The 22,626-nt window shown below is 39.7% G+C and overlaps 1 protein-coding gene across 1 annotated transcript in view; it reads right to left on the minus strand.

Annotated features, from left to right (window-relative positions):
* Positions 1-848: 848 nt before the first annotated feature.
* The window catches only part of Hdac2 (histone deacetylase 2), a 30,783-nt gene continuing 9,005 nt past the window's right edge, over positions 849-22,626 (minus strand). Inside the window, exons 2-14 of the mRNA XM_036169028.1 lie at positions 16,758-16,870; positions 15,546-15,663; positions 13,725-13,799; positions 11,975-12,113; positions 10,143-10,284; positions 8,915-9,007; positions 8,731-8,839; positions 5,614-5,754; positions 5,243-5,351; positions 4,643-4,773; positions 4,115-4,270; positions 1,787-1,844; positions 849-1,168 (exon numbers count right to left, since the gene is read on the minus strand). Of these exons, the coding sequence (XP_036024921.1) occupies positions 1,138-1,168; positions 1,787-1,844; positions 4,115-4,270; positions 4,643-4,773; positions 5,243-5,351; positions 5,614-5,754; positions 8,731-8,839; positions 8,915-9,007; positions 10,143-10,284; positions 11,975-12,113; positions 13,725-13,799; positions 15,546-15,663; positions 16,758-16,870 (1,415 nt within the window). The 3' untranslated portion in view covers positions 849-1,137. The remainder of the gene's footprint in view (positions 1,169-1,786; positions 1,845-4,114; positions 4,271-4,642; positions 4,774-5,242; positions 5,352-5,613; positions 5,755-8,730; positions 8,840-8,914; positions 9,008-10,142; positions 10,285-11,974; positions 12,114-13,724; positions 13,800-15,545; positions 15,664-16,757; positions 16,871-22,626) is intronic.

Below are 22,626 nucleotides of genomic sequence, written 5' to 3' on the forward strand. Positions count from 1 at the left end.
CCTCCAAACTTCAGGACAGCGGTGTGACATTTTCTACACACTGCCTTCCACCAACCTGTCCTAATCTCACAATGAGCAACCTAGTTCTAGCAAGTAGGAGGGTTTCAGCACCTTTGGCAAATTCCTAAAAATACTTTTCTCTCCTTTGCCACACGATGAACAGAAACTGCTTCATGTCTGCTCTGAACCATAACAAATGAAAGCATTTTAAGTTTTATTCAGCTGCAGTGACTCCCAAAACCTTCAAATGAGCAATTAACAGCTGCTGACTGACAAAGCATGCTGTTTTCGTTCTTTGACCTGTGACCTGCAGGACAAGAACCAGATTCTGCTGGCAGAGTTCATACTGACAACACAACACATTCTGATTAAACAGCCCTCATGCACGTGTGCAGGGTGTGTGTCCAGGAAGAGGCAACCCTTAGATACCGTTCAGCAGAGACACAGGCAATTGCCCATTTCAATTACAGGATTCTCTTTCAATTTACAACATCCATTTCTAATTTTTGAGTCTTTGGTTCAGTTCAAAATGATTCCTTCATCTCAGCTGCATAGCTTATGAATTTTGGAGATAATTTATGCAACGGCAGTCTTCACAGTACTGGCTGAGCTATACAGTGAACCAGTGTTACTTCTATAGCAGTAAGAAACGCCTGTTAGAGTGAGCCAGTGAGCACCTGAAAGACGCAGTGGCGGCCCCTTGAGCTGAAATGACCTTTGGTGTATTCCCGTCCTAAAAACACCATCAAGTCACTGGCTCGAAAACAAGTCTTCGCAATGAACAGACAGAAGGCGATCCAAGTACAATTTTTTAATAAAGATAATTACAAAAGATGGAAAAAATCAGCTCAGAAAGGCCAATTGCTTTTTTTTTTAATAGATCCGGTTTTTGACATAATAACACATCAATTTAAATAAATCACATAAAGCATGGTGGAAAAAAAAAGAAATTTTGCTTCATAATTAGAAAAACTCACAATAAAACCTGCCAAGAAAAACAAAAACAAGCCATTTTGAAAATAAATACAGTCCATGCCAAAACAGTATAAAATGAAGCCAGGAGTCCTCAGACAGACAAGGTTTCTCATCCCAGTCTCGTTCCACTTTTCCAGAGGATCCTGAAGTAGGGAGTCAAATTCAAGGGTTGCTGAGTTGTTCTGATTTGGCTCTGTTGAAAGAGGTAATGTGAAATATTAAAAATATCAGTCTTGGTTTAAGACCACTGACCAGCTGCAGATCAAGACTTGTAGACTCAAGCCAAGTAATTCAGTGTTGTTTCTGTGCAATGAAAGACTTAATGTCTTAATCTCTGATGGTTTTACACCTAAGCATTCCAAGTCATCCTTAAAAATTAGCGTACAACTGTGTGTGACAAAGCACGCACACTTGCTTTTGACACAGACTCTCACTCTTTAGCTTAGACTGACACTTGAAAATTCACTATGTAGCTCAGTCTGGATTTAAATTCATGGTAATCCCCCAGCTTCAGTCTCAAGCCTCCACACTTAGCCACATATGCACTCTGACAATAAAATTCTCAAACAGGCTTCACTTAACCCAGCCATCTCCCAACACCAAAATGTTCCAAGCATAGGAATTTGAGCGTTATGCAAACCATGACTGCAAACATAAAGGATGAGGGCAATAATGTAGGACACATGAACCCCACTCAGAAGACAGATCTCTTACAGTATGATGTTCTCGGGGCTGGCCCAGGATTTCAAGTATATGTGGCTCTCCCAAACACATGCATGATGTTACAGTCTCTAGAGGAAGCATCACTCACCCTTTGGTATCTGTCTTTTCCCCACTACCGTCCTTGGATTTGTCTTCTTCCTTAACATCTAAAAACAGAGTGAAAAGATTTGAGCTCACTACTCCCGAAGTCTGTCACTAGAAAGTGCCCTTAGCATCTTAGCGATGCAGGGGCCTACTGTCAACGTGATGACGGATGTGCTTACACCCTCTTCAGCTTTCAGTTCTGAAGCATCACAGAGTGACAGGTACTGTGAAGAACTTCAGAGGACACAGCAGGGCACAGGTCAGGAGAGCTGTCAGGACGGAAGGGGAAGTGTGAAGAGTATCTTCTGGAGACAAACTTAAGAGGAGTGAGGTGAGGAGGCAGTGGTCAACGGGAGCTGAAGATGAATGTGCTGCTGTAAGGCAGACCTGATCCTTAAAAGCAAGCAGAAGCGAACTCACTGTTTCCAAACATCTATTTATTTAGAGGGTCACGGCATCCACAGGGGTCAGAAGACAGCTGCAAAAGTCAGTAGATCCTGGGGATCACATCCTCAGGCTTGGCAGCAAACATCTTTACCTGCTGAGCCATGCGTCCTGCTGGTCCACAAAACCTATATCCCATTGTTCTGACCTTTAGTTTTTAACTACCACTAAACTGAAGTTCCTGAGTTAAAATGCAGTAATAAAGTAACTGTCCCAGATGTGCCGAGTGTTTTCTCTATGTAAAACAAAGTCAGGAAGCAAGGCCCTAAGGACAAGGCCCAGGAACATCGGTATTCTCACTATCACACTGCAGGACACTGATGTCACCTTTCATACAAATGTATGCACTGAAAATGAGAACTTTCCCACATCTTAGTTTGTGGTTAATTTTGGCTAAACTTTTACTCATAGTGCCAGAGGGGTGGTGGCAGTTCTTATTCTAGGTTTTGGCCCATAGATTCTTTGTCTTTATTTAAAATAGCATTAATTTTGTGTAAAATAGTAAGAGACAATTTTTTTTCCCAATTTCTTCTAATCATGTTCATATTTGGAAGAAAGAGAAAATGCAGAAGATATTTAAAATGAAAACAAACTGAGTTGGACATGGTTGACACATTTCTGTAATCCCAGCACCCAGCAATCTGAGGAAGGAAACCATCTTGGGTTTGAGGTTAGCATAGTAAGGACCCAGACCAGCCAGGGCCACAAGGTGAGGCCGTCTCAGATGATTATGGTTCAACTAAAACCTGTATTCATTATCACTATTAGTATGAGGAAACAAACGTTCAAGAGGCTACTTCCTGTCCCTTACCCCTGTACAGTTCAGCATGGCGACCAGAGATGTCAGACCCTTTAAAGGAGGTGTTATATCAGCTTGCTAGAGAAAACCTTCTGAGGCACATTAAAATATCAGAAACCAGCCGGGCGGTGGTGGCGCACACCTTTAATCCCAGCACTCGGGAGGCAGAGCCAGGCAGATCTCTGTGAGTTCGAGGCCAGCCTGGGCTACATCGTGAGTTCCAGGAAAGGTGCAAAACAAAACAAACAAACAAAAACCATCAGAAACTACCTTGGCAGCCCAGTTCCTAAGCCCCTTTCTATCTACCCTGCTTCATCTTCTTTAGTTCCTGAAGAGTCTTCATTTTTTGTTGTGTTTTGTTTTTGTTTTTGTAGATAGGGTTTCTCTGTGTAGCTTTGCTCCTTTCCTGGAACTCACTCTGTAGCCCAGGCTGGCCTTGAACTCACAGAAATCTGCCTGCCTCTGCCTCCTGAGTGCTGGGATTAAAGGTGTGCACCACCACCGCCCGGAAAAACACGGCTTTTTGTTTGTTTTTCGAGACAGGGTTTCTCTGTGTAACTTTGCGCCTGTCCTGCAGCTTAAGTCTTCATGTTTAAAGCAACTTTTCAAAGGATAATGAAGCTTAACTTTTGCTTCATTAAGTCAACTTTAAACAGTTGAAAATTGTCTTAGAATTTTTGCTTTCAACCAGGTGTACTGGCATATACCTCTAATGCCAACATATAGGATGAGGCAGGGGGATCACTGTGAGGTCAGTCCTACCCTGAGCTACAAACAATAAGATGCAGTTCTACTCAGAGGACCAATGTTTGCAACTCCCCTATCCTTCCCTTCACCCCATTCTGTGACGTGGGATAAAGTTTCTCTATCACAAAGAAAATGTGAGCACACACACTTGAAAAAGCTTTTAAAAAATTCTGAAAGCATTAAACAAACAACAAGCTTTAGAGGTAGCCTTGAACTCACAGAGATCTGCCTGCCTCTGCCTCCGAGTACTGGGATTAAAGGTGTGTGCCACCACCTCCTGGCTACAGTGGAACTCTGAAGCAGCGACAGTGACAATAACTATTCACCAAACCGTAAACTGACCTGTCTTTTTGTCCTCTGCCTCCTTCTTGTCTTCTTCGATCCTAGCTTTCTTTGCTCCCTTTTTATGATCAGCAACGTTTCTTCGACCTCCTTCGCCTTCATCCTCGGAATCGGAGAACTCTTCATCGCAAGCTATCCGCTTGTCTGAGGCGCGAACTGACACACACAAAAGATTTTAATAGATTTGACAGTGGCCACAGGTTCGACAATCATTACATATATCTCTACATATACAAAAACAGCGACCACATTCAACTCAGCACACTGAGCAAATGGAGTACTTTCTAAATATACCAAGTACCTAAGTTCTGGTCACAGCCATATCTGTGTAGTCATACAAAATAAAACTAGTAATATTAACATGTATACATGTTATTTTTTTAATTACATAAATACTTGCAATTAAAATCGAGAAGAAAAGGACAATCACAACATGTCCTAGTGAAACACACCTATGTACTTTCAGTTTTAAGTCTTACTTTGATGAGCCAGAAACATGCAAAAATACATTATCAAGGGCTTTCTTACTAGAAATTCTCTTGTCTGGGTCCTCTCCATCCTCATCCCCACTGTCTTCATGAACAGCATCTTCTGGAATCGCTTGCATTTGAACACCAGGTGCATGTGGTAACATTCGAAGATTTTCAAATAAACGCTGTCTAAATGACACAATTTGTTAGACGAAACCACTTTATGTAAAGTTCCTGTTATAAACAGGCAGAAACATTAAACAAAAAACCATCATCTTTTTGAACGAACAATATTTAAACATCAATTCTTTGCACATACTAACTAACTGAACCCACAGCTCTAGAGGTAGGTACCAATTCATCCCCCATTTAACAATGAGGTAATAAGCGCACTTGTCCACTATCATACAACTGGTCTATGGAAGAGAGGACACACCCATACATTCTGTGGAGACAGAGCTTGAACAAAATGTTTCAGATAATGCAAACAAAGCACCCACTTTAATGGAAAGCCAAAGAGGATAAAATTTAGTGCCCTTGGCAATTTAAAAATGCATTTGAAACAAAGGAAATATATGATGCACACAGCTAAAATGATACCCTCTGCTTGACCTTCTATAGCCTCCTAAACTTTCATGAACTAGAAATGTTTTCTTACTTTATCTTTTCCATATATTCTGGAGTGTTCTGGTTTGTCATGTTTGAAGGACTAATATGCAGTTTGAAGTCTGGTCCAAAATACTCAAAGTAATCATTATATGGCAACTCTATTAAAAACAAGGAGAAACAAGTCACACACCGAGAGCTTAGTTTCCATAGAAGCTAACAAACACAATCCAGATCCAGACAGAGAACTAGTCCCAAAGGAAAGCTTGGAAATGAACACAGAGGGGATGTGCTCTCTCACGGATTTGCAATCTAACCATTCACTCATAGATGAGATTGCACATTCCAGGGGCAAGGCTGTACTCTCCCACTCATCTATCTCTACGTATCGGATGTTCTAGTAGACACAACTTCAACACTTACCATTAGGAATTTCACAATCAAGGGCAACTGCAGTCTCATACGTCCAACATCGAGCAACATTGCGGATTGTGTAGCCACCTCCGCCCAGCATCAGCAATGGCAAGTTAAAAGTTTTTACTACTTCTACACATTTAGCATGACCTAAGGCAAAGAAGATTTATATAACAACAAAATATATATTTTGTAGCAACTTAAAAAAGGACCTTAAAAATGATCCAAACAAAATTTTACTCAATCCAAATAAGGTCTCTTGACAGCCAGGCACAGTGCCACATGTCAGTAATAACATCTCTGGAGGCTGAGGTAGGTGGATCAGAATTTGGAGGCCAGTCTGAGAATATAGCATGACTTTGTCTCCAGGCCACCCCACCTCGCAGGGGGATGATGACGGGACTCTATGCAACAAATACATATAAAATATGCACACACATATTTTATTAACATAGAAAACATTCACGTGAGATCACATAAGGGGGAGAAGAAAAATCTGAGCAATGAAGCATTATACAAATCTTAACTTGTTTCTATCTCCCACATAGACATGTGTGGCTTAATTATGTGATTACAGACTCTCGTTAGGTGCTGGTATTATGGATCATTTTCTTAACTAACCTGACCTAAGATCACAAACCTAACATAGGAACAAGTTATGAGTTACTAGTAACTTCTGGGGCCATTATCATTCAGGCACATAATTCAATCATTACAGAAAGACAACTCCTCAGTGATGACAAGAGAAGTTCATGCTTCTTTTCCACTCTTTATTGGTTTCAGCCTTAATTAAAAAAAAAAAAATCCCTTTGAGTGACTTTTGCCTGGTACTGTGATGGTGGCCACTCTAAGCATAGACATCAGTGAGTTGTATTCTTTGGGTCTGGTTAATTTCAGTGTGTGATGGTTTGTTTTTGCAACTTTTTCTATAACAAAGTTTAAAATATTTGGAAAAAATTAAAATGGCAGAAAGGAAAAAACACCCATTACCTAAAAGAAGTTTATTTTTAATGTTTAATTATCTATTTTCTGCATGTAATTGTCATTCAGACAGAACCATGTGGACATTTGTAAGGACAGAAGTGTCTGCAGAAGACAGGAAAGAGCAGGTAACAACCAGCGTCCCTTCCTACCACCCAGCCCAGGCCAAGCGACTCTGAAGGGATTTTATAAAATAAAGGCTAGAACCCCTAAGAGGAGACATGGAAAAGAGCAGGAAGAACTCAATCAAGGTGGGGTAAGCTGGTGCTCAGGTGGCTGACTGACTTCATGAGGCCTGAGAGAATGTGGTCGAGCCAGTCTCAGAAAAGTGTATCATAAATCTGAAAATGGAATTATAAATATCCTTATGTGCTTTACACAAATGAACTTCTACCTGCTGAAACACAATATGGATGTACTATACAGGTCAAAAGCAGTTTATAATGAAAGCTACTACTGTAAATACGAACAATGAAATCTTCAGTCATGTCGGAAAACACTAACAGTATACACTAGAATTGTGGTTATTTCTCACTGGCAGAGAGAGTGTAAGTACCTAGCACCAAGAAAGAATAGCATGTTAGACTGGTCACTTCAGGCACTCATTTGCTTCGACACTGGGTGGCTATTAACACTTCAGAGGCAACAACATGGCAGTGCTGTTAATTGAATGCCGACCTACCAAGAAAGTGGGGAACTAATTATGTGTGACCAGCTTAATACAAAGTAGAGTAACAGACTATACCACGGGCCTAAGGCTGGTCTGCAGAGTGCAATCATTAAGTTGTTGTTAATGTCTATATTAGTTATTTTAAAAGTTCTATTTTAGAATTCTTTACATCTAATAAGAGAATTCAAAGCAAATTGCCTTCATCCAAAGCTACTTGCTACCTCAAGGTTCACATGCAAAGAAAGACTCTACAGCAACACATGCCATGTGCACAACAAGCCATTTCAGATCCAAGCATTAACTTTACTATGAGGCCTTATTTTTTTTTTTTTTAAAGATTTATTCTAAGCCAGGCAGTGGTGGCTCATGATTTCAATCCCAGCACTTCGGAGGTAGAGTTGGGGGGACTCTCTGAGTTCAAGGTCTACAAAAAGAGTTCCAGGACAGCCAGGTCTACAAAGAAACCCTGACTTGAAAAACAAACACAAAATATAAAGTGTTCCATCATAATGTGACATAACAACCAAGAGGAAATGGAGGGCACATTGGTCAGGAAGAGGTAACAAAACAGAAGCAGAGAGCTCCACGTCCCACTAGATCCATGAGGACACTTAGTCCCAAGGGGAGATCAGAGGACCATTCTTTGGTCGGTGACAGCGCTGATACAGCTGAGCAGACTATATTTAGAAATTCAGTTTAGTAATGAGCAAAGAGAAAAGTAAGTGAACAAAAACTCAGCAAGAGTGACTGACTTGTGCCAGTGGGGAAGAGGACTAAGCTAGAGAAGGCTGCTGCTGCTGTTGAGCAGTGACCACCACAGCCCAGATCCTCACACCTCAGAACCGAAGTGAGAAGGGTGCATGCAGAGCAGAACCAATCCTCACCTCTGTAACAGCAAACACACAATTCAATCAGACCACAAAGCACAGGGTTTCTGGAAAAACTGGTAAGAACACACAACTCCTGTCCCAGCTAATATGGCAACAAAGTAGTCATGGACAAATGTATAAACATAAATATGGACTTGCTGGGCAACAAGATTAACTAGCTAGTCAGCCACACACCAAACAAAACAAAAACAACAATAACAAAAAAAAAAAAAAAGGAAAAAAAGATAAAAATCCATTGAAAATACTACACTTGATCTTAGCCAAAAGGCTGAAAAGCGATTCCATTGAAAATACAAGGACAAAGTTTGGCATCAAGTTAATCAACAATAGATGGCAATGAGAATTTAACTTTTTTTCTCAAAATACTTTTTTTTAAATGTGTATGCTGTCCACCATGTGCAATGCCTGGTGCCTGTGGAAATAGGAAGAGGGTACTGGATCCCCTGGAACCAGAATTACATTTGGTTATAAGCCACCATGTGGGAGCTGGCGTTGAACCCAGGTCCTCTGCAAAAGGAGCACGTGTTCTTAAGAATCTCTCTCCAGCATGCAGCAATGAGAACTTCCCTGGGAAGTGGTGCTTACCTTTGACAGTGAGATTGAAGCAGCCAAGCCTGTCCCCAGACAGTGAGTCTGCACCACACTGCAGCACCACAGCACTCGGCTGGTACATCTCCATCACTTTTGAGATGATCTAGTCACAGAATAAGACACATTAGTATTTAGTGGGATTTTACAACCCCACTTAATTTCTGAAAGCAGTACGTACAGGCTTAAAAATCTGTCCATATGACTCATCATCTATACCATCTCTCATGGGAAAATTGACAGCGTAGTATTTTCCTTTTCCAGCACCAATATCCTGCAACACAAAAATCGATCTTAAGAGACATGAACAAAAAAGCTTGACATATTTTGAAATGATTAGAAGACCAAGTAACACGCAGTTTTGAAAAAGGAAATAATAAGAAAATAAACAAGTACATGTTCCAGTATTTGTAGAAGTACTTCCTGAGCGCTAAGACAAGTTTTAGAGAAGAAACTTAACAGCAGCATACAGTTAATACAAATAAAACACAAGTCCTGTAGCTTGGGCTGGTGAGAGGGCTGAGCAGGTAAAACTCAATGAGTTAGATGCCCTGAGTTTGATCCCTGGGACCCACCCACATGGCAGGAGAGAACTGACTCTTGCATGGTATCCTCATGCCCCCCCGGACACACAAAATAAAAATAAAAAGTTCTGACAAATCTCAATCTGATTACTCAGTAAAGGTAGACCCAGAACCACAGGTAGGGATCTCCAGAGCCAGCACCTCCAACTGTCTTGCAGCCACCACACCCACTGCACCACTCTGGAACCACAACCCCTGGTAGGGACTCCAAAATCATTACCCCATACCACTTACCAAGACACCCTGGGACCATGTGGTCCTCCATGCCCTTGATCTGGGATAAAGACCCTGTCTTGTCTCCACTAATCCATCACTACTGAAGACAGTGTGATATCCTGCGCCCCACTCCTACAGAGCACTGCCTATTCCCACTGTGACAGCCATCCCTGCTACCCAAGGACAAACTGCAGAACCTGGAGAGACTACTGAACTTCTTCAGATTGGCACTTATGCCTAGCTGACTTGAAACCATTTCCTACTCCCCATTCCTACATAAACAGAATGGTCAAAACTAAACACCAAGCACCATTCAGCTGGCCCACAACCTGACAAATCACACAGTGAAGAAGGCAAGGACATATAGCTACACCAAGAAACCCCAGATGTCAGGGTCCCATTACAAGTAAACAAAATGAACAACCAAACTAAGGCAAGACCACATATCTGTACCAAGAAACACACACAGCCTACAACCTAATTCCAGATGCCTAGGTCCTACCATAAATGAACAAACAATATCAACACAACACAAAACAAGACAACATGGCTCCCCCAGAAACTATCAACCTCCAAGTTCATCTCATCTTCTGACAGATTTGGTCTTACCCTCAAGTCTCCTGTTCCAGGAAAGTACTCCCCATACTTATGGAACGAAACTGTCATCACACGATCTGTTGTATAAAAAGCTTCTTCAACACCATCACCATGATGGATGTCTATGTCAATATACAAGACTCTCTGATGATACCTGAAAGGAAAGCAGAAGTTAAACCGGGATTCAGGAACATGAGCTTCCAGGCCTTTGGGCAACCAAGAAAATCTTGAACTCTCTGAGGCCTACCCTCTTCTATACATTTTAAAGACAAGCATACATTTCTATATATTCACACCCAAAGATTATATATAACAATCGCTATATTAGAAAATTCAGCATTGCTGGGCATGGTGGCGCACTCAGGAGGCAGAGGCAGGTGGATCTCTGTGAGTTCGAGGCCAGCCTGGTCTACAGAGTGAGGTCTAGAACAGCAGCAGCGCTACACAGAGAAACTCTGTCTCTAAAAAAACAAAACCAAGAAAGGTGGGACTGCAGATGGCTCACTGGTTGAGAGCACTGGCTGCTCTTCCAGGATCCAGGTTCAGTTCTCAGCAACCACATGGCAGCTCACAACTGTCTACAGTTCCTGGGGATCTATTGGCCTCTTCTGGCCTCTGAGGGCACTGTCATACAGGCCCTCAGACATAAAATAAAAATAAATCATAATTTTTTAAAATTCACTGTTTAAAGTAGTAAAATGATTGTCTTGTCACTGCAGCTGATTTAAAATATTTTATTTATTCTCCAAAGATGCCATGGCTGTGCTAATATACAATTTAAGCTGACATCAAATAAACCAGGCACCCATTACGTATGTTCTCAAGGCACAGAAAAACAACACTAAGAAAATCTATGAAAATTGTAAACAGTAGTCTATCCTAACAAAATTTCTTCACAAAGTTAAAAAAATAACGAAACATGTTCAAGGTTTTTAAGTGGCCAATGTGTTAAGATGAGCAAGGAAAGCTGCTTACCAAACCAATCAATTAAATCATGTTCAACTGTACCAGGTCAAGGAATGCACAAAGAGAGCTTGCTCGAGACTCTGAACTTTGAAAAGAAAAAGAGCAGCAAATTGCTCAGAGTTGAAGAGAGTGGAAAAAACTTCAAGTCAACTAAAAATGATTTCAGGTATTTGTTGGTTCCAGGTAAGTCCGAGACATGTTTCACGGTCAACGCTTACGTAGCTGCTCTTTATTTAAAGTGTCAACATCAAGTTTTAACTGTTGGAAAGTGCATGTGGAACAAAAACATTTTCAAAGCTCATAAAACACAAACTCAGTAAAATCTCACTCATATACAATCTACTAAAATATTACAGCTAACAGTGAAAGATAATCTAGCTTTACAAATCTCCAAATTCCTAGCACTAGCAGTTAAGGATAAATCCCAAAACTCCTCCAGCAATCAGGCCTAACTGTGTGTCTAGGAGAGAAGAAAAGCCTTAGTGGACGAGGGAGCTGGGGTCAGCTCGGCTCACTAAATGGGTAGACACATGTCCTTTAGCACAGGTTTCAAGGTTTTGTCTTCAAGTTATTGTCAGCATTCACACTTCCAGGGTCCTAGCAATCATTTTTATTAGCTAAAACGAATACAAACCTAAATTCACAAACTACATCTAACAATTTTTAAAAGGCCATTTAGTGATAGTTTTAGACATCTGTGCTCATTGCTTCCTCTAGCCAGGGCAGTGGACTGCCTTCTCACCCCTGCATTGGCTTGTAATGAGTCCATACAAGATTCAGCATCAATTTATTATGATTTACCTGATATTCTTGAAAATCATTCTTTATTTCAATTAAGAGATTTGATCACGGGGAAAGTTGAGATTGAATGAACTCACTTTAGTAATTCGAGGATGGCAAGTACAATATCATTAACATAGCAGAACCCCGACGCTTCTGACTTTTTGGCGTGATGCAGTCCTCCAGCCCAGTTGACAGCCATGTCAGTTTGCTGCCGGTTCAACTTCACAGCCCCAGCTAAGAGGTAGAAACACGTGATGGTACTTATGAAACATTTAAAATTAAAAATCCCTTTAAGTGAAGCCCTATCAAATATGCCATGTGTAAGCAAAAAATGTTTTGACATTGAAAAGCTAAGGATTATTTATAATTTAGGACCCTAAGTTTTCCCTAGATAAATATTTTCCTACAGTTTACCTAATTAAATGGCAGTATACATGGAAAGTTGTAGTTAAAAAGGACAGAAAAATGTCTCTAAGTAAATACAACTTAAAAACTGTTTTCTTGATTGTTAAACTGAAGTTTTAAAGTCTTGACTGTTAAACACTGGAGTTTTATTTATTTATTTATTTTGTTTTTCAGGACAGGGTTTCTTTGTAGCTTTGGAGCCTATCCTGGACTAGCTCTGTAGACCAGGCTGGCCTCGAACTCACAGAGATCCACCTGCCACTGCCTCTTGAGTGCTGGGATTACAGGCTTGCGCCACCCTGCCTGGCTAAAAATTGTTTTAAAGACAATTACACTTGCTAGTTTGAACCTAAAATGCCTCCCTAATGTTGCAGAATATGCGTGGAATATTTGTTTAACTATGTAAAGATGTGTTGCTGTTTTCCCTTGCCTGCCTAAGGCACCTGATTGTTCTAATAAAAAGCTGAATGGCCAATAGCAAGAGGAGGTAGAGGCAGGACTTCTGGGCAGGGCAGGGAGAGCTAAGGAGGAGGAGGAAGTTAGGGTTGAGGGAGAAAAAGAGGAGATGACAGCCTAGTCTGGGGCCAGTCAGCCAGACACAGAGGGGGCTGTAAAATAGGACACACAGAATGAAAGAAGGGTAAAAAGCCCCGAGGCAAAGCATAAATGAATACAAACAGGTTAAATTAAAAGAGCTAGTGAGACAAGCCTGAGTTAAGACCAAGCATTAATAATTAATAAGTCTCCATGTCTTTATTTGGGAGTTGTGTGGCGGCCCAAAGAAAATTTGAACTACACCCTAGAACCTCGTGAAATATTTAGAGTCACCACTGTGGTACCACTGGAAGTGATGGAGAGTTGAGGTCTGATTTTAGTTTACTGGAGGCCTGACCTTGAAAAGGTGTCCCCATTCAGCAGCCTTGAGGTAAGTGGGCTAGTCCCCCAAATGTATACCCCATTGTGTGCTACCACAGTCCCAAAGCAACAGGGCCAGTCATGGTTTAAGCCCCCAAACTGTGAACCAAAATAAACCATTCTTTTTAAAGTTGTCTTGGTTTTATTACGCTAATGGAAGCAGTCTAACATGCCTGTAATCTCAGTGCACGAGAGACTAAGGCAGGAAGATTTCCACAAATTCAAGGCCAGCCTGGGCACTATAGTGAGCTATAGGCCTGCCAGGGTTACTGAGTGAGACTGTCTTAAAAACAAAACAAAACAACAAATCTACCACCATTAAGCTGGCATGATAGACACATCTGTAACCTCAGCATTCAGGAGGCAGCCCCATGTGGACTCTGAGTTTGAGGCCTCCTGAGTGACACAGTGTAGCAAAAGCAAAATAAAACAAACAAAAGAAAATCTCACCACCATTAAACCATCCGCTTTAGACAAAAAGGACAAAGACACCACAGGCCTTCCTCAGTGACTCAGGACACTCACCGACTGAGCCCCCGGTTGAGAGCTGACAGAACTCGAAGAGTCCATCAAATACTGGACAGTCCTCTCCAACGTTAACTGTGGAGACAAGTGCACACACGTCAACCCATTATGCAAATGACTGAAAGCTATTCTTAAAACTATCATAAACATTTTTGTTTCAAGAAATCACAGAACATACCCTTTATGGTACTAATATCAAATTTGTAATTTTAAAATATGGCTCATATTTTAGTCAAGATAATTAAATTGTTATCTGTGAAATGGCATTACCAAATCTTATCAGGATACTTGTGAAGTACCTCTCCCCAACCAACAACAACAAAATCAAAAGCCTATAATAAAGTATAACAGGCATAAATCTGGTTTTCTCCTTTAATGACAGCAAATTAGGCATAATTTTAAAAACTAAGTAGCTCCAACTCCTTTCTAATTCATCTTTAGAACACCTTAGAACACGCAATATCCTTCGAAGTGTATTTTAGTAAAAAAAAATATTAACAGGGTCAAGCAGTGGTGGTGGCATACGCCTTTAGTCCCAGCACTTGGGAGGCAGAGACAGGTAGATCTCAGTGAGTTCCAGGCCAGCCTGGTCTATAGAGTGAGTTCCAGGCCAGCTGGGGCTGTTACACAGAGAAACCCTGTCTCAAAAACCAAATGAAAACAACAACAAAATATTAACAGATCTCCCCCCCCCCCCACGGTTAACATTGACTTTAGAAGATGCTAAGAATTAAAGGGTTTCATGGAACAAAGATACAGAAGAATGGGTACTTAAGACAAGACAAGAACTCATAAATAGACATGCCACACTATCAAGACATGCTTGGTTGCTCGTGCTGAAAGAAAACATTATAGAAGCTGTGTATCACCCATTCTTAGTCACTCTTCATACTCCAAATTACAGCCCCTTTAGGAAGGGCACAACTGTTTCACAGACCTACAAATTATAGGTACTAGAAAGAAGTCACTCTTTGTTGTTCAAATATGATTTAATAAAAATCAGCAGTATATAGGCTTTAAAATTTCCTGTCATATACTCAAGGGCTATCCATAACTGGGTAATTCCCAAATGAAAACAATCACAAAAACCTGTAGATAAGTAGTATCTGTCCTATCACAGCCTTGCATTATCAAATGAGCTAGTCACAGAGAAATATATTAAGTTCTATGAACTTAGGAAACTCTTATGAACTACACTAACTCTAAAATATAATCATCCTGGAAATACATCATAAAAAGCCTATCTCTCTCTGAGGAAATTGACTCCAGTATTAAGCTTCAAAAGATAGCATTCCCAGTGTTTTAGGATATTCTGCAGTATTTCTTCAATTAAATTTCCCTATTAACAAAAATCTTTAACCTATATAATGCACAAACCTTAAAGCAAAAAACAACGACAGAATGAAGTTTGTTTTTGTTTTTGTTTTGTTTTGTTTTGTAAAACAATGTGACTTCCTGACCAATCCCAAAGTTATGGGAGCAAAATAAAAAGAGAAAGACCAAACTGACATTCTAATTGGTTTTCTAAAGTAACATTAATATTGGTCCAATGACCTTTTGAATTAATAATTATATTAATACTATAATTAACATATATAATTAATACTATTCCTACTTTAAACTTACTCAGGTAGCTCTATACCTAAGCTCCTGAAAAGATTTATTCTAAGCCAGAATAAGCAATCAGGAAGAAGAGGCAAGCGGATCTCTGTGAGTTCAAGGACAGCCAAGGCTACACAGAGAAACTATCTGAAAAAACACAACAACACAAAAAGATTCATTTACATTCACCACAATTAAAATATGTCATTTACAACGTACATCTCTGCATCTGCTTACTGTACTCAGACATGTTATCTGGTCTTATTGATCGTAGAAATTTGATATATTCATCACTGTGGTATTTTGTCATTTCTTCTGCAGTGGCTTTATGCGGCCTCTGAAAAGGAAAAAAACCCACCAAAATGCTGGAATTATTAGTTGTTAAAATAGAATTCTCAAGTGAGAGGCTTAAGTTTCCATGATCAGTCTCTTGTAATGAACTAGGTCCACCTGAGTAACATAAATTATAAAGTTAATCCAAACTCATATATTTGTTGTCCAGAAAAAGTTAATGTCACTCTTGTTTAGTAGAAATAGGTCACATGTTCAGACTCTTGTTCTTTTCCATCACACCTTTATTGCTTAGCATCTACCTTGGCCTTTCATTTATTCTAATGTCCGTTCTGAAGAGCTCAATTTCACTGATGACATACTTCTTCCACAGGGTTTCCCACATCTCTAAAATATCTGTATCTAACAGAAATGATTTCTATAACACTGTTTAAGATTGTTAACTGTTTCAAACCCTCTTCTCCTCGAGGTATTAAGTATCATCCTATCTTAAACTTTTATATACACTCTTGCCCTTATTATGCAAACTCATAAGGTGGCTGTGTATCTTACACTATTTTTTATCTACCTGGCTACCATCAACAGTATTTCATATATGATAACCAAATAAATGCAAGATTAAATTTTCTACAAACCCCTTGCAATAGTCCCAGTCAATTATTTTCTTTTCCTTTTAAAATTACGTTGTATTTACTTATTTCTGGAGGTGTGTGTCACTGCACCCATCTGGTATCTAGAGACAATGTAGGGGAATTAGGTCTCTCCTTCCACTGTGAGAGCTCTGGGGATTGAACTCTGGTAATCAGGCTTGGTGCCTTTATAAAATTATCTCACCAACCCCAAGTCAATTCTTTTTAGCAACACAGGCCAATTCCACAGTACTGTCACAAAAATATTTGGTAGGTTGGGCAAAGCTATTTTCCAGAAAGACAGCCTAAGAGCAGGGTGGGGAGAGGTGATGGCTGAAAATGAGTAAAGGGGGAAGAGACTATCACTCCTATAACTTGGCCTTTCTCTGATGAATAAAGCCAAAAGAGCTGTCTTCTTTATGACTTCCTCATTCACTAAATGCATCTCCCACGACAGCATAAGAAGCTTTCAAATGCTACTTTAAAGAAACAGTGCCAAAAGAGTACTTACATATATTTCCATTTTTCGGTATAAGCCATAATTTAGCAGCAAGTTATGAGTCATCCGGATTCTATGAGGCTTCATGGGATGACCCTGACCATAATAATAATTTCCAATATCACCTAAAAGGAAAAAGATGCCCATTAGACAACACATTTATGAGTATGCATTCAACTTAAAAAAATTGATCACTTAAAGAACTGTTAAAAATTAGATAATTGCCGGGAGGTGCACACCTTTAATCCCAGCACTCGGGAGGCAGAGGCAGGCGGATCTCTGTGAGTTCGAGGCCAGCCTGGTCTCCAGAGTGAGTTCCAGGAAAGGCTCCAAAACTACACAGAGAAACCCTGTCTCAAAAAAAAAAAAAAAAAAAAAAAAAAATTACTTTTGTAACATTCAAATTTTATTAGAAACCCAATATATCCTGCAGATTTTATACATTCTGAGGACTCAATTTCTTTGTAGGGGAGGAAAATTTTTCTGACTTTTAGTTCTCCAATTTTAAAGAGAAACCCATTTTTAAAGGATTTGTTGTTGTTTATTTTGTGAATTTAGATACATAAAATGTATTCTTGAGGTTTGAGGTATCATTTAATTTGTTCAGCTAGTCTCACTTCTTGGATGACTTTTTGGCACCCCACAGAAATCTAGAGTTGAGCTGTTATGTTCAGTGACTACTAGAGGAGTTTTGGTACCCGAAATTTAGGGTAGAAAGGAAGCTTTGCTATGCTAAGACACATTCATGACATTTTTCAGGAAATAAGAACAATCTTGTCCTTGGGACTAGACAGCTGTAACCGGTCTGTTAAAATGTCTTAGATCCCAATGTCTTAAAGCAAAACACAAAATAATGCCAAGATCTGGTTCTCATCAATAAGATACTTTTGGGTAACGTTGTACTGCTTATCACAAAATGTTGATGATGAGAAAGCCTGTCAACAAACTTAGAAAAATAATTTTATATATAACTTTTCTAAGGTAAGGGATACTTTTTAAAAATGATGCATTTATTTTTATTTTATGTGCCTGAGAGTCTCCTGCATGTACTTCATTCAGCAGACCACATACATGCTTGGTGCCTGTGGATTCAGAAAGTGTCAGATCCCCCGGAACTGGAGTTACAGATGGCATAAGCCACTCTGTTGGTGCTGGGAACAGAACCCTGGGTCCTCAGCAGGTGCTTCAGTGTTCTTAACTGATGAGCCATCTCTTCAGCTCTATAAAGGATACTTTTTTTTCCCTTGGAGCTGAGGACCGAACCCAGGGCCTTGCATTTGCTAGGCAAGTGCTCTACCACTGAGCTAAATCCCCAAGCCTTAAATGATTCTTTTTTTTACAACAGCACTGTTGAGCAAGAAATGAGAAATTACCACTAATACTGCAGTTTAGATAAAACATTCAAACAATATTAGGACAGCTGAATTGATTTTACCAGCCTGTAAATGTTACTGTTTCAACACGGGTTTACACACTAAAAGCTAGACCCTAAATTCCTTATACCTGCCCTTAAAACAAAAAGAGGGAACTTTTCCTGTGTTCCAGCCTGCTGGCAGTTGGGACAAATCTCTCCCACTTGCATCCCCCAAGTAAATACACAGAGGCTTATACTAACTATAACTGCATGGCCATGGCTCAAGCCTTTTGCTAGCTAGCTCTATATCCTAAATTAGTTCATAACTATTAATCTATGTATTGCCACATGTTCAATGGCTTTACATACATTCCATTATATGTTGCTCCTTGGGTGGCTTGCTGGCGTCTCCTGACTCAGCCTTCCACTCGCTAGAATTCCCCTTGTCTGCTTACCCCACCTATACTTCCTGCCCATCTACTGGCTCATCAGCATTTTATTAAACCAGAGTACAAAAGCATTATCCCACAACATTTCCCCTTTTCTGTTTAAAAAGGAAAGTTTTAACTTTAACATAGTAAAATTTTATACACATCCACACACACACACATCCACACACATCCACACACATCCATACACACACACACACAGTTAAGAAGTGATTAAGAAAACTCAAGACTGTAGGCTGAAGATCCACATAAGAATACAGCACCCTTCATCAGCAGGAAGTAGCCTAGAAAACTACACCCACATTCCCCAAAAAATGGATTATGGATGTTTGTCTTTGTTTAGGTTGTTGGTTACAAATTGTTTTTGGTCAATCTTTCTAAAAAAAAGAAAGAGGGATATGATATAGAAATATAGGGTAAATATTTTACATTGCTATAGATTTTAGTTTACTGATACAATTTTAGTTAATTTTGTTATACTTTATATATTTCTACTCTTGCTTAAGGTATTATGTTTATGTAACTCATTCAAACTGTAATAGAAAATTAAGAAATACAGATTAATAGTCTTCTATGATAGTCAAACTTACAGTCATGTTAAGTTTTCTGGGTATACATAGATATAATTCAATTAGGTAGGTAATCTTCAAACACTTCAAAGACCTACAGAATATGGCATTTAAAAGGTTTTAAGAACTTAGACTTCCTGGACAGTGAGACACGTCTGCTTCTGGCAGCACCAATTTACTTCAAAGAGAAAGATGAGTGTCAAAGACACTCCATATGGAGTTGATCTTCTTCTTGGCAAAAATAGCCATTTGAGCAAGAAACTGTTCTTGCCTGAACTGTTTGATAAAATGTTGTGTCAGCTGGACATGCAGGACTCATAGGAAGGTGAACTTTGCAAGGTGAGATGGTCCTTCAGGTTCCTGCTTCACAGAGGAAACTGCCAGACATTCTATAGGACACAGGAAAACGTGACTGAGAGACTCTAGACCTATTGGCTGAAGATAGATGCCCCGACATTGTAGAGAAACTTTGGATGACTGTCCAGGCAGACAGCTGTCTCTGTCATTCTAGATTTTTGGAAGTTGCTTTTCCTGTTTACTTAGATAATATTATATCCTTCTAGAGTCTTTGATGTAATTGAAGACTAGATAGTTATAATTTTCCTTGGTTATAAAAGATAAGTTATATATAAAACCTTAGACTCACAACTATAAGATAAACAGATTATTTACTTTAAATTTGCCAAATATAAATAGACTAAAAATTGTAATTGTAATTCTTTCTTGATAACTGTTTTGTTATATGTAATTTTACTGGGTTAAAGTTAAAACCTTCCTTTTTGATTAGACAGAAAAGGAGAAACTGTGGGATGGCTTTCTGTATGCTGTGAATATGTATTGCTCTGATTGGTTGATAAATAAAGCTGCATTGGCCTGTGACAGGGAAGGAGGGAGCCAGGTGGGAAAATCCAAGAGAGATAGTGGGAAGAAAGGAGAGGTAGAGGAAATGCCAGCCCACCATCCAGAGAGCAGCATGTAATGCCACACAGATAATGTCACAGAATATGTGGCAACTAATAGATTAATAGAAAAAGGCTGAGTTTAAATATAAGAACTAGTCAGTGGTAGGCCTGAGCTAATGGCCAAGCAGTTATAAATAGTATTAAGCTTCTGAGTGATTATTTTATAAGCAAGTCCCTGGACTGCGGGGCCCAGGCAGGACTGGAGAAACTTCTAGCTACAGTGGTGCACATCTAGTACCTGGGGAAGCAGAAGCAGGTAGATCTCTGTGAGTTCAAGGCCAGCCTGGTCAGTCTATCTACATACAGAATTCCAGGCCAGCCAGAGCTCCATCGTAAGACCCTTCCTCAAAAACAAAACACCCTCATTTAGAATCTTTCCTAATAATGCCATTTCATTTGTACAGTGGAAATAAAAAAGGCAGAGCATTTCATACTATCTACCTAACAATAGTCCAGGAAACAACTGCTTTTCTTCCCTTGAGAGAAAATTCTAGTTATGTAGCCCAGGCAGGCAATGAATTCATGATCCTACTGAGAAAGCAGACTTTTGCCACCACCCCAGCTGAACATTCATTTTGTAAAACCTGTCCTCTAATAGTATCACTGAATATGTTGGTATAGTACCTCTAATTTATTTAATTTCATTTCCAACACAAGCTATCTTCTGTAGACAATTTATGAACAGGGGAGCACTTAGAATGCTATCTTTTCAAAGATGAAAGCAAACAGCAGAGCTAAGAAACAACACATCTCATTGGCCTAGGTAGACAATTACTTTTTTAAATTATATTTTTGTGCTGGATGGTGGTGGCACATGCCTGTAATCCCAGCACTCGGGAGGCAGAGGCAGGTGGATCTGTGTGAGATTGAGGCCAGCCTGGTCTACAGAGCTAGTCCAGGACAGGCTCCAAAAAGCAACAGAGAGACCCTGTCTTGAAAAACCAAAAAAAAAAAAAAATTATATTTTTGTTGCAAAATAATCTTTTTGTACGCTGTGAAGATGGGTCTTTGTCAAGGCGTCTTCTGATTTGTTTAATAAAGAGCTAAATGGCTAATAGCTAGGCAGGAGGTATAGGCAGGACTTCCAGGCAGAGAGAGGACTCTAGGAAGAAGAGAAGCAGAGAAGCCAGCCAGACAAGGAGAGGAATAGGAGGTGTAAGAGGTAAAAGACACATGGTAGAATGTAGATTAATAAGAATATGGGTTAATTTGAGTTATAAGAGCTAGTGGGACAGGCCTAAGCTGAGGCTGAGCCTTCATAATTAATAAATCTATTATTACTTGAGAGCTGGCTGGTGGGACAGAGAAAAACTCATTACATATGGCACCCAACCTAGGGCTCAAATAGCCAAACACAGGGTCCGAGAAAGCTAAGAAAAGTTCTGGACAAGGAGCCTGATGTGGATTCCTAGTCCTGAAATATCTCAGGTAGGCCGGAGTGGCTAACATGACAAGATTTGTCTCATGTGGTCAGAAATAATGCAGGTACTTAATAAAGTGAGATCCAGACACAGAAAATCTCAAAAAGGTACAATATGTTTAAAAATGTGTTTAGACACCATGAAAAAGAAAATCACCGTGGACAATCAGGAAAAAAAAATAGTTTAAAATGGTCTTTAAAGTCAGAGTAAGAAATATTAAAAAAAAAAGAAAAAGAAAGCCTCATAAAGATGGGAAATACACAGGGCATCTGGGCTTTGTTGATTTTGAATTTTTTGAATGATAATGAACAGAGAACAACTGTTGCTGAGACACACTGGATTGTGGAAGGGACTGCTGAATTAAACCAGCCTAGACACTTTAGGGATAGCGTGGCTTCAAAATGGAAATTGGGCAATGTGTTGCATTGGGGGAGAATTTATGTTTTTGTTTCCACAAGAAATGAAAAGCTATGGATTCCTTCAAAGTTCATCGAGATCGGATTCGACCAGGGGAGACCTCCTGAGCATCTTGGCTACAGACATGAGGGGAAAAGTCAAGAAAGAATACAAGACAGGTGATGTGTTAAGTTGATCCCTCCACATGGGAACAGCTCTGAGACTGGATGAAACAGTATATATCTTATTGGCTACAGAATCCTCATGACTTATTATCATATGCCATCCCTTCATATGACATGGACAGAGATTTATATTATAGTTTCATTATACAGTCCAAACAAAAGATGCCTTTTACCTTACTCAAAGATGAAACAAAAAGTTATCTTTAACTGACTTGTGCACACTATACATTCCATACTTATGTTAATGCAGATATGTTACCTTTGAAAGTTTATGTTCTCAGAAAAAAAGGGACCAGACACCAATATAGGTTAAGTAGCCCAGCTGATCCAGCCTCTCATAATGCCTCTGTTGCAGTTTCCTCAAAATTTTACAGCCTGAACAACTTCAAAGCTGCGAGTTGAAGTGGTCCAGCCTCACAGACTCTCCAGCCAGAACTTCAGATACGCCTTACCTTTCCTATCACACTGAGACTGGACAACAGCTAGCTCTCCTCAGACTTGACCATTATCCCAATTTTTTCAGGGTCCCCTAAAGATGCCTTCAA

Source organism: Onychomys torridus, chromosome 19 (genome assembly GCF_903995425.1).
Source record: "Onychomys torridus chromosome 19, mOncTor1.1, whole genome shotgun sequence".
Taxonomy (NCBI): Eukaryota; Metazoa; Chordata; class Mammalia; order Rodentia; family Cricetidae; genus Onychomys; species Onychomys torridus.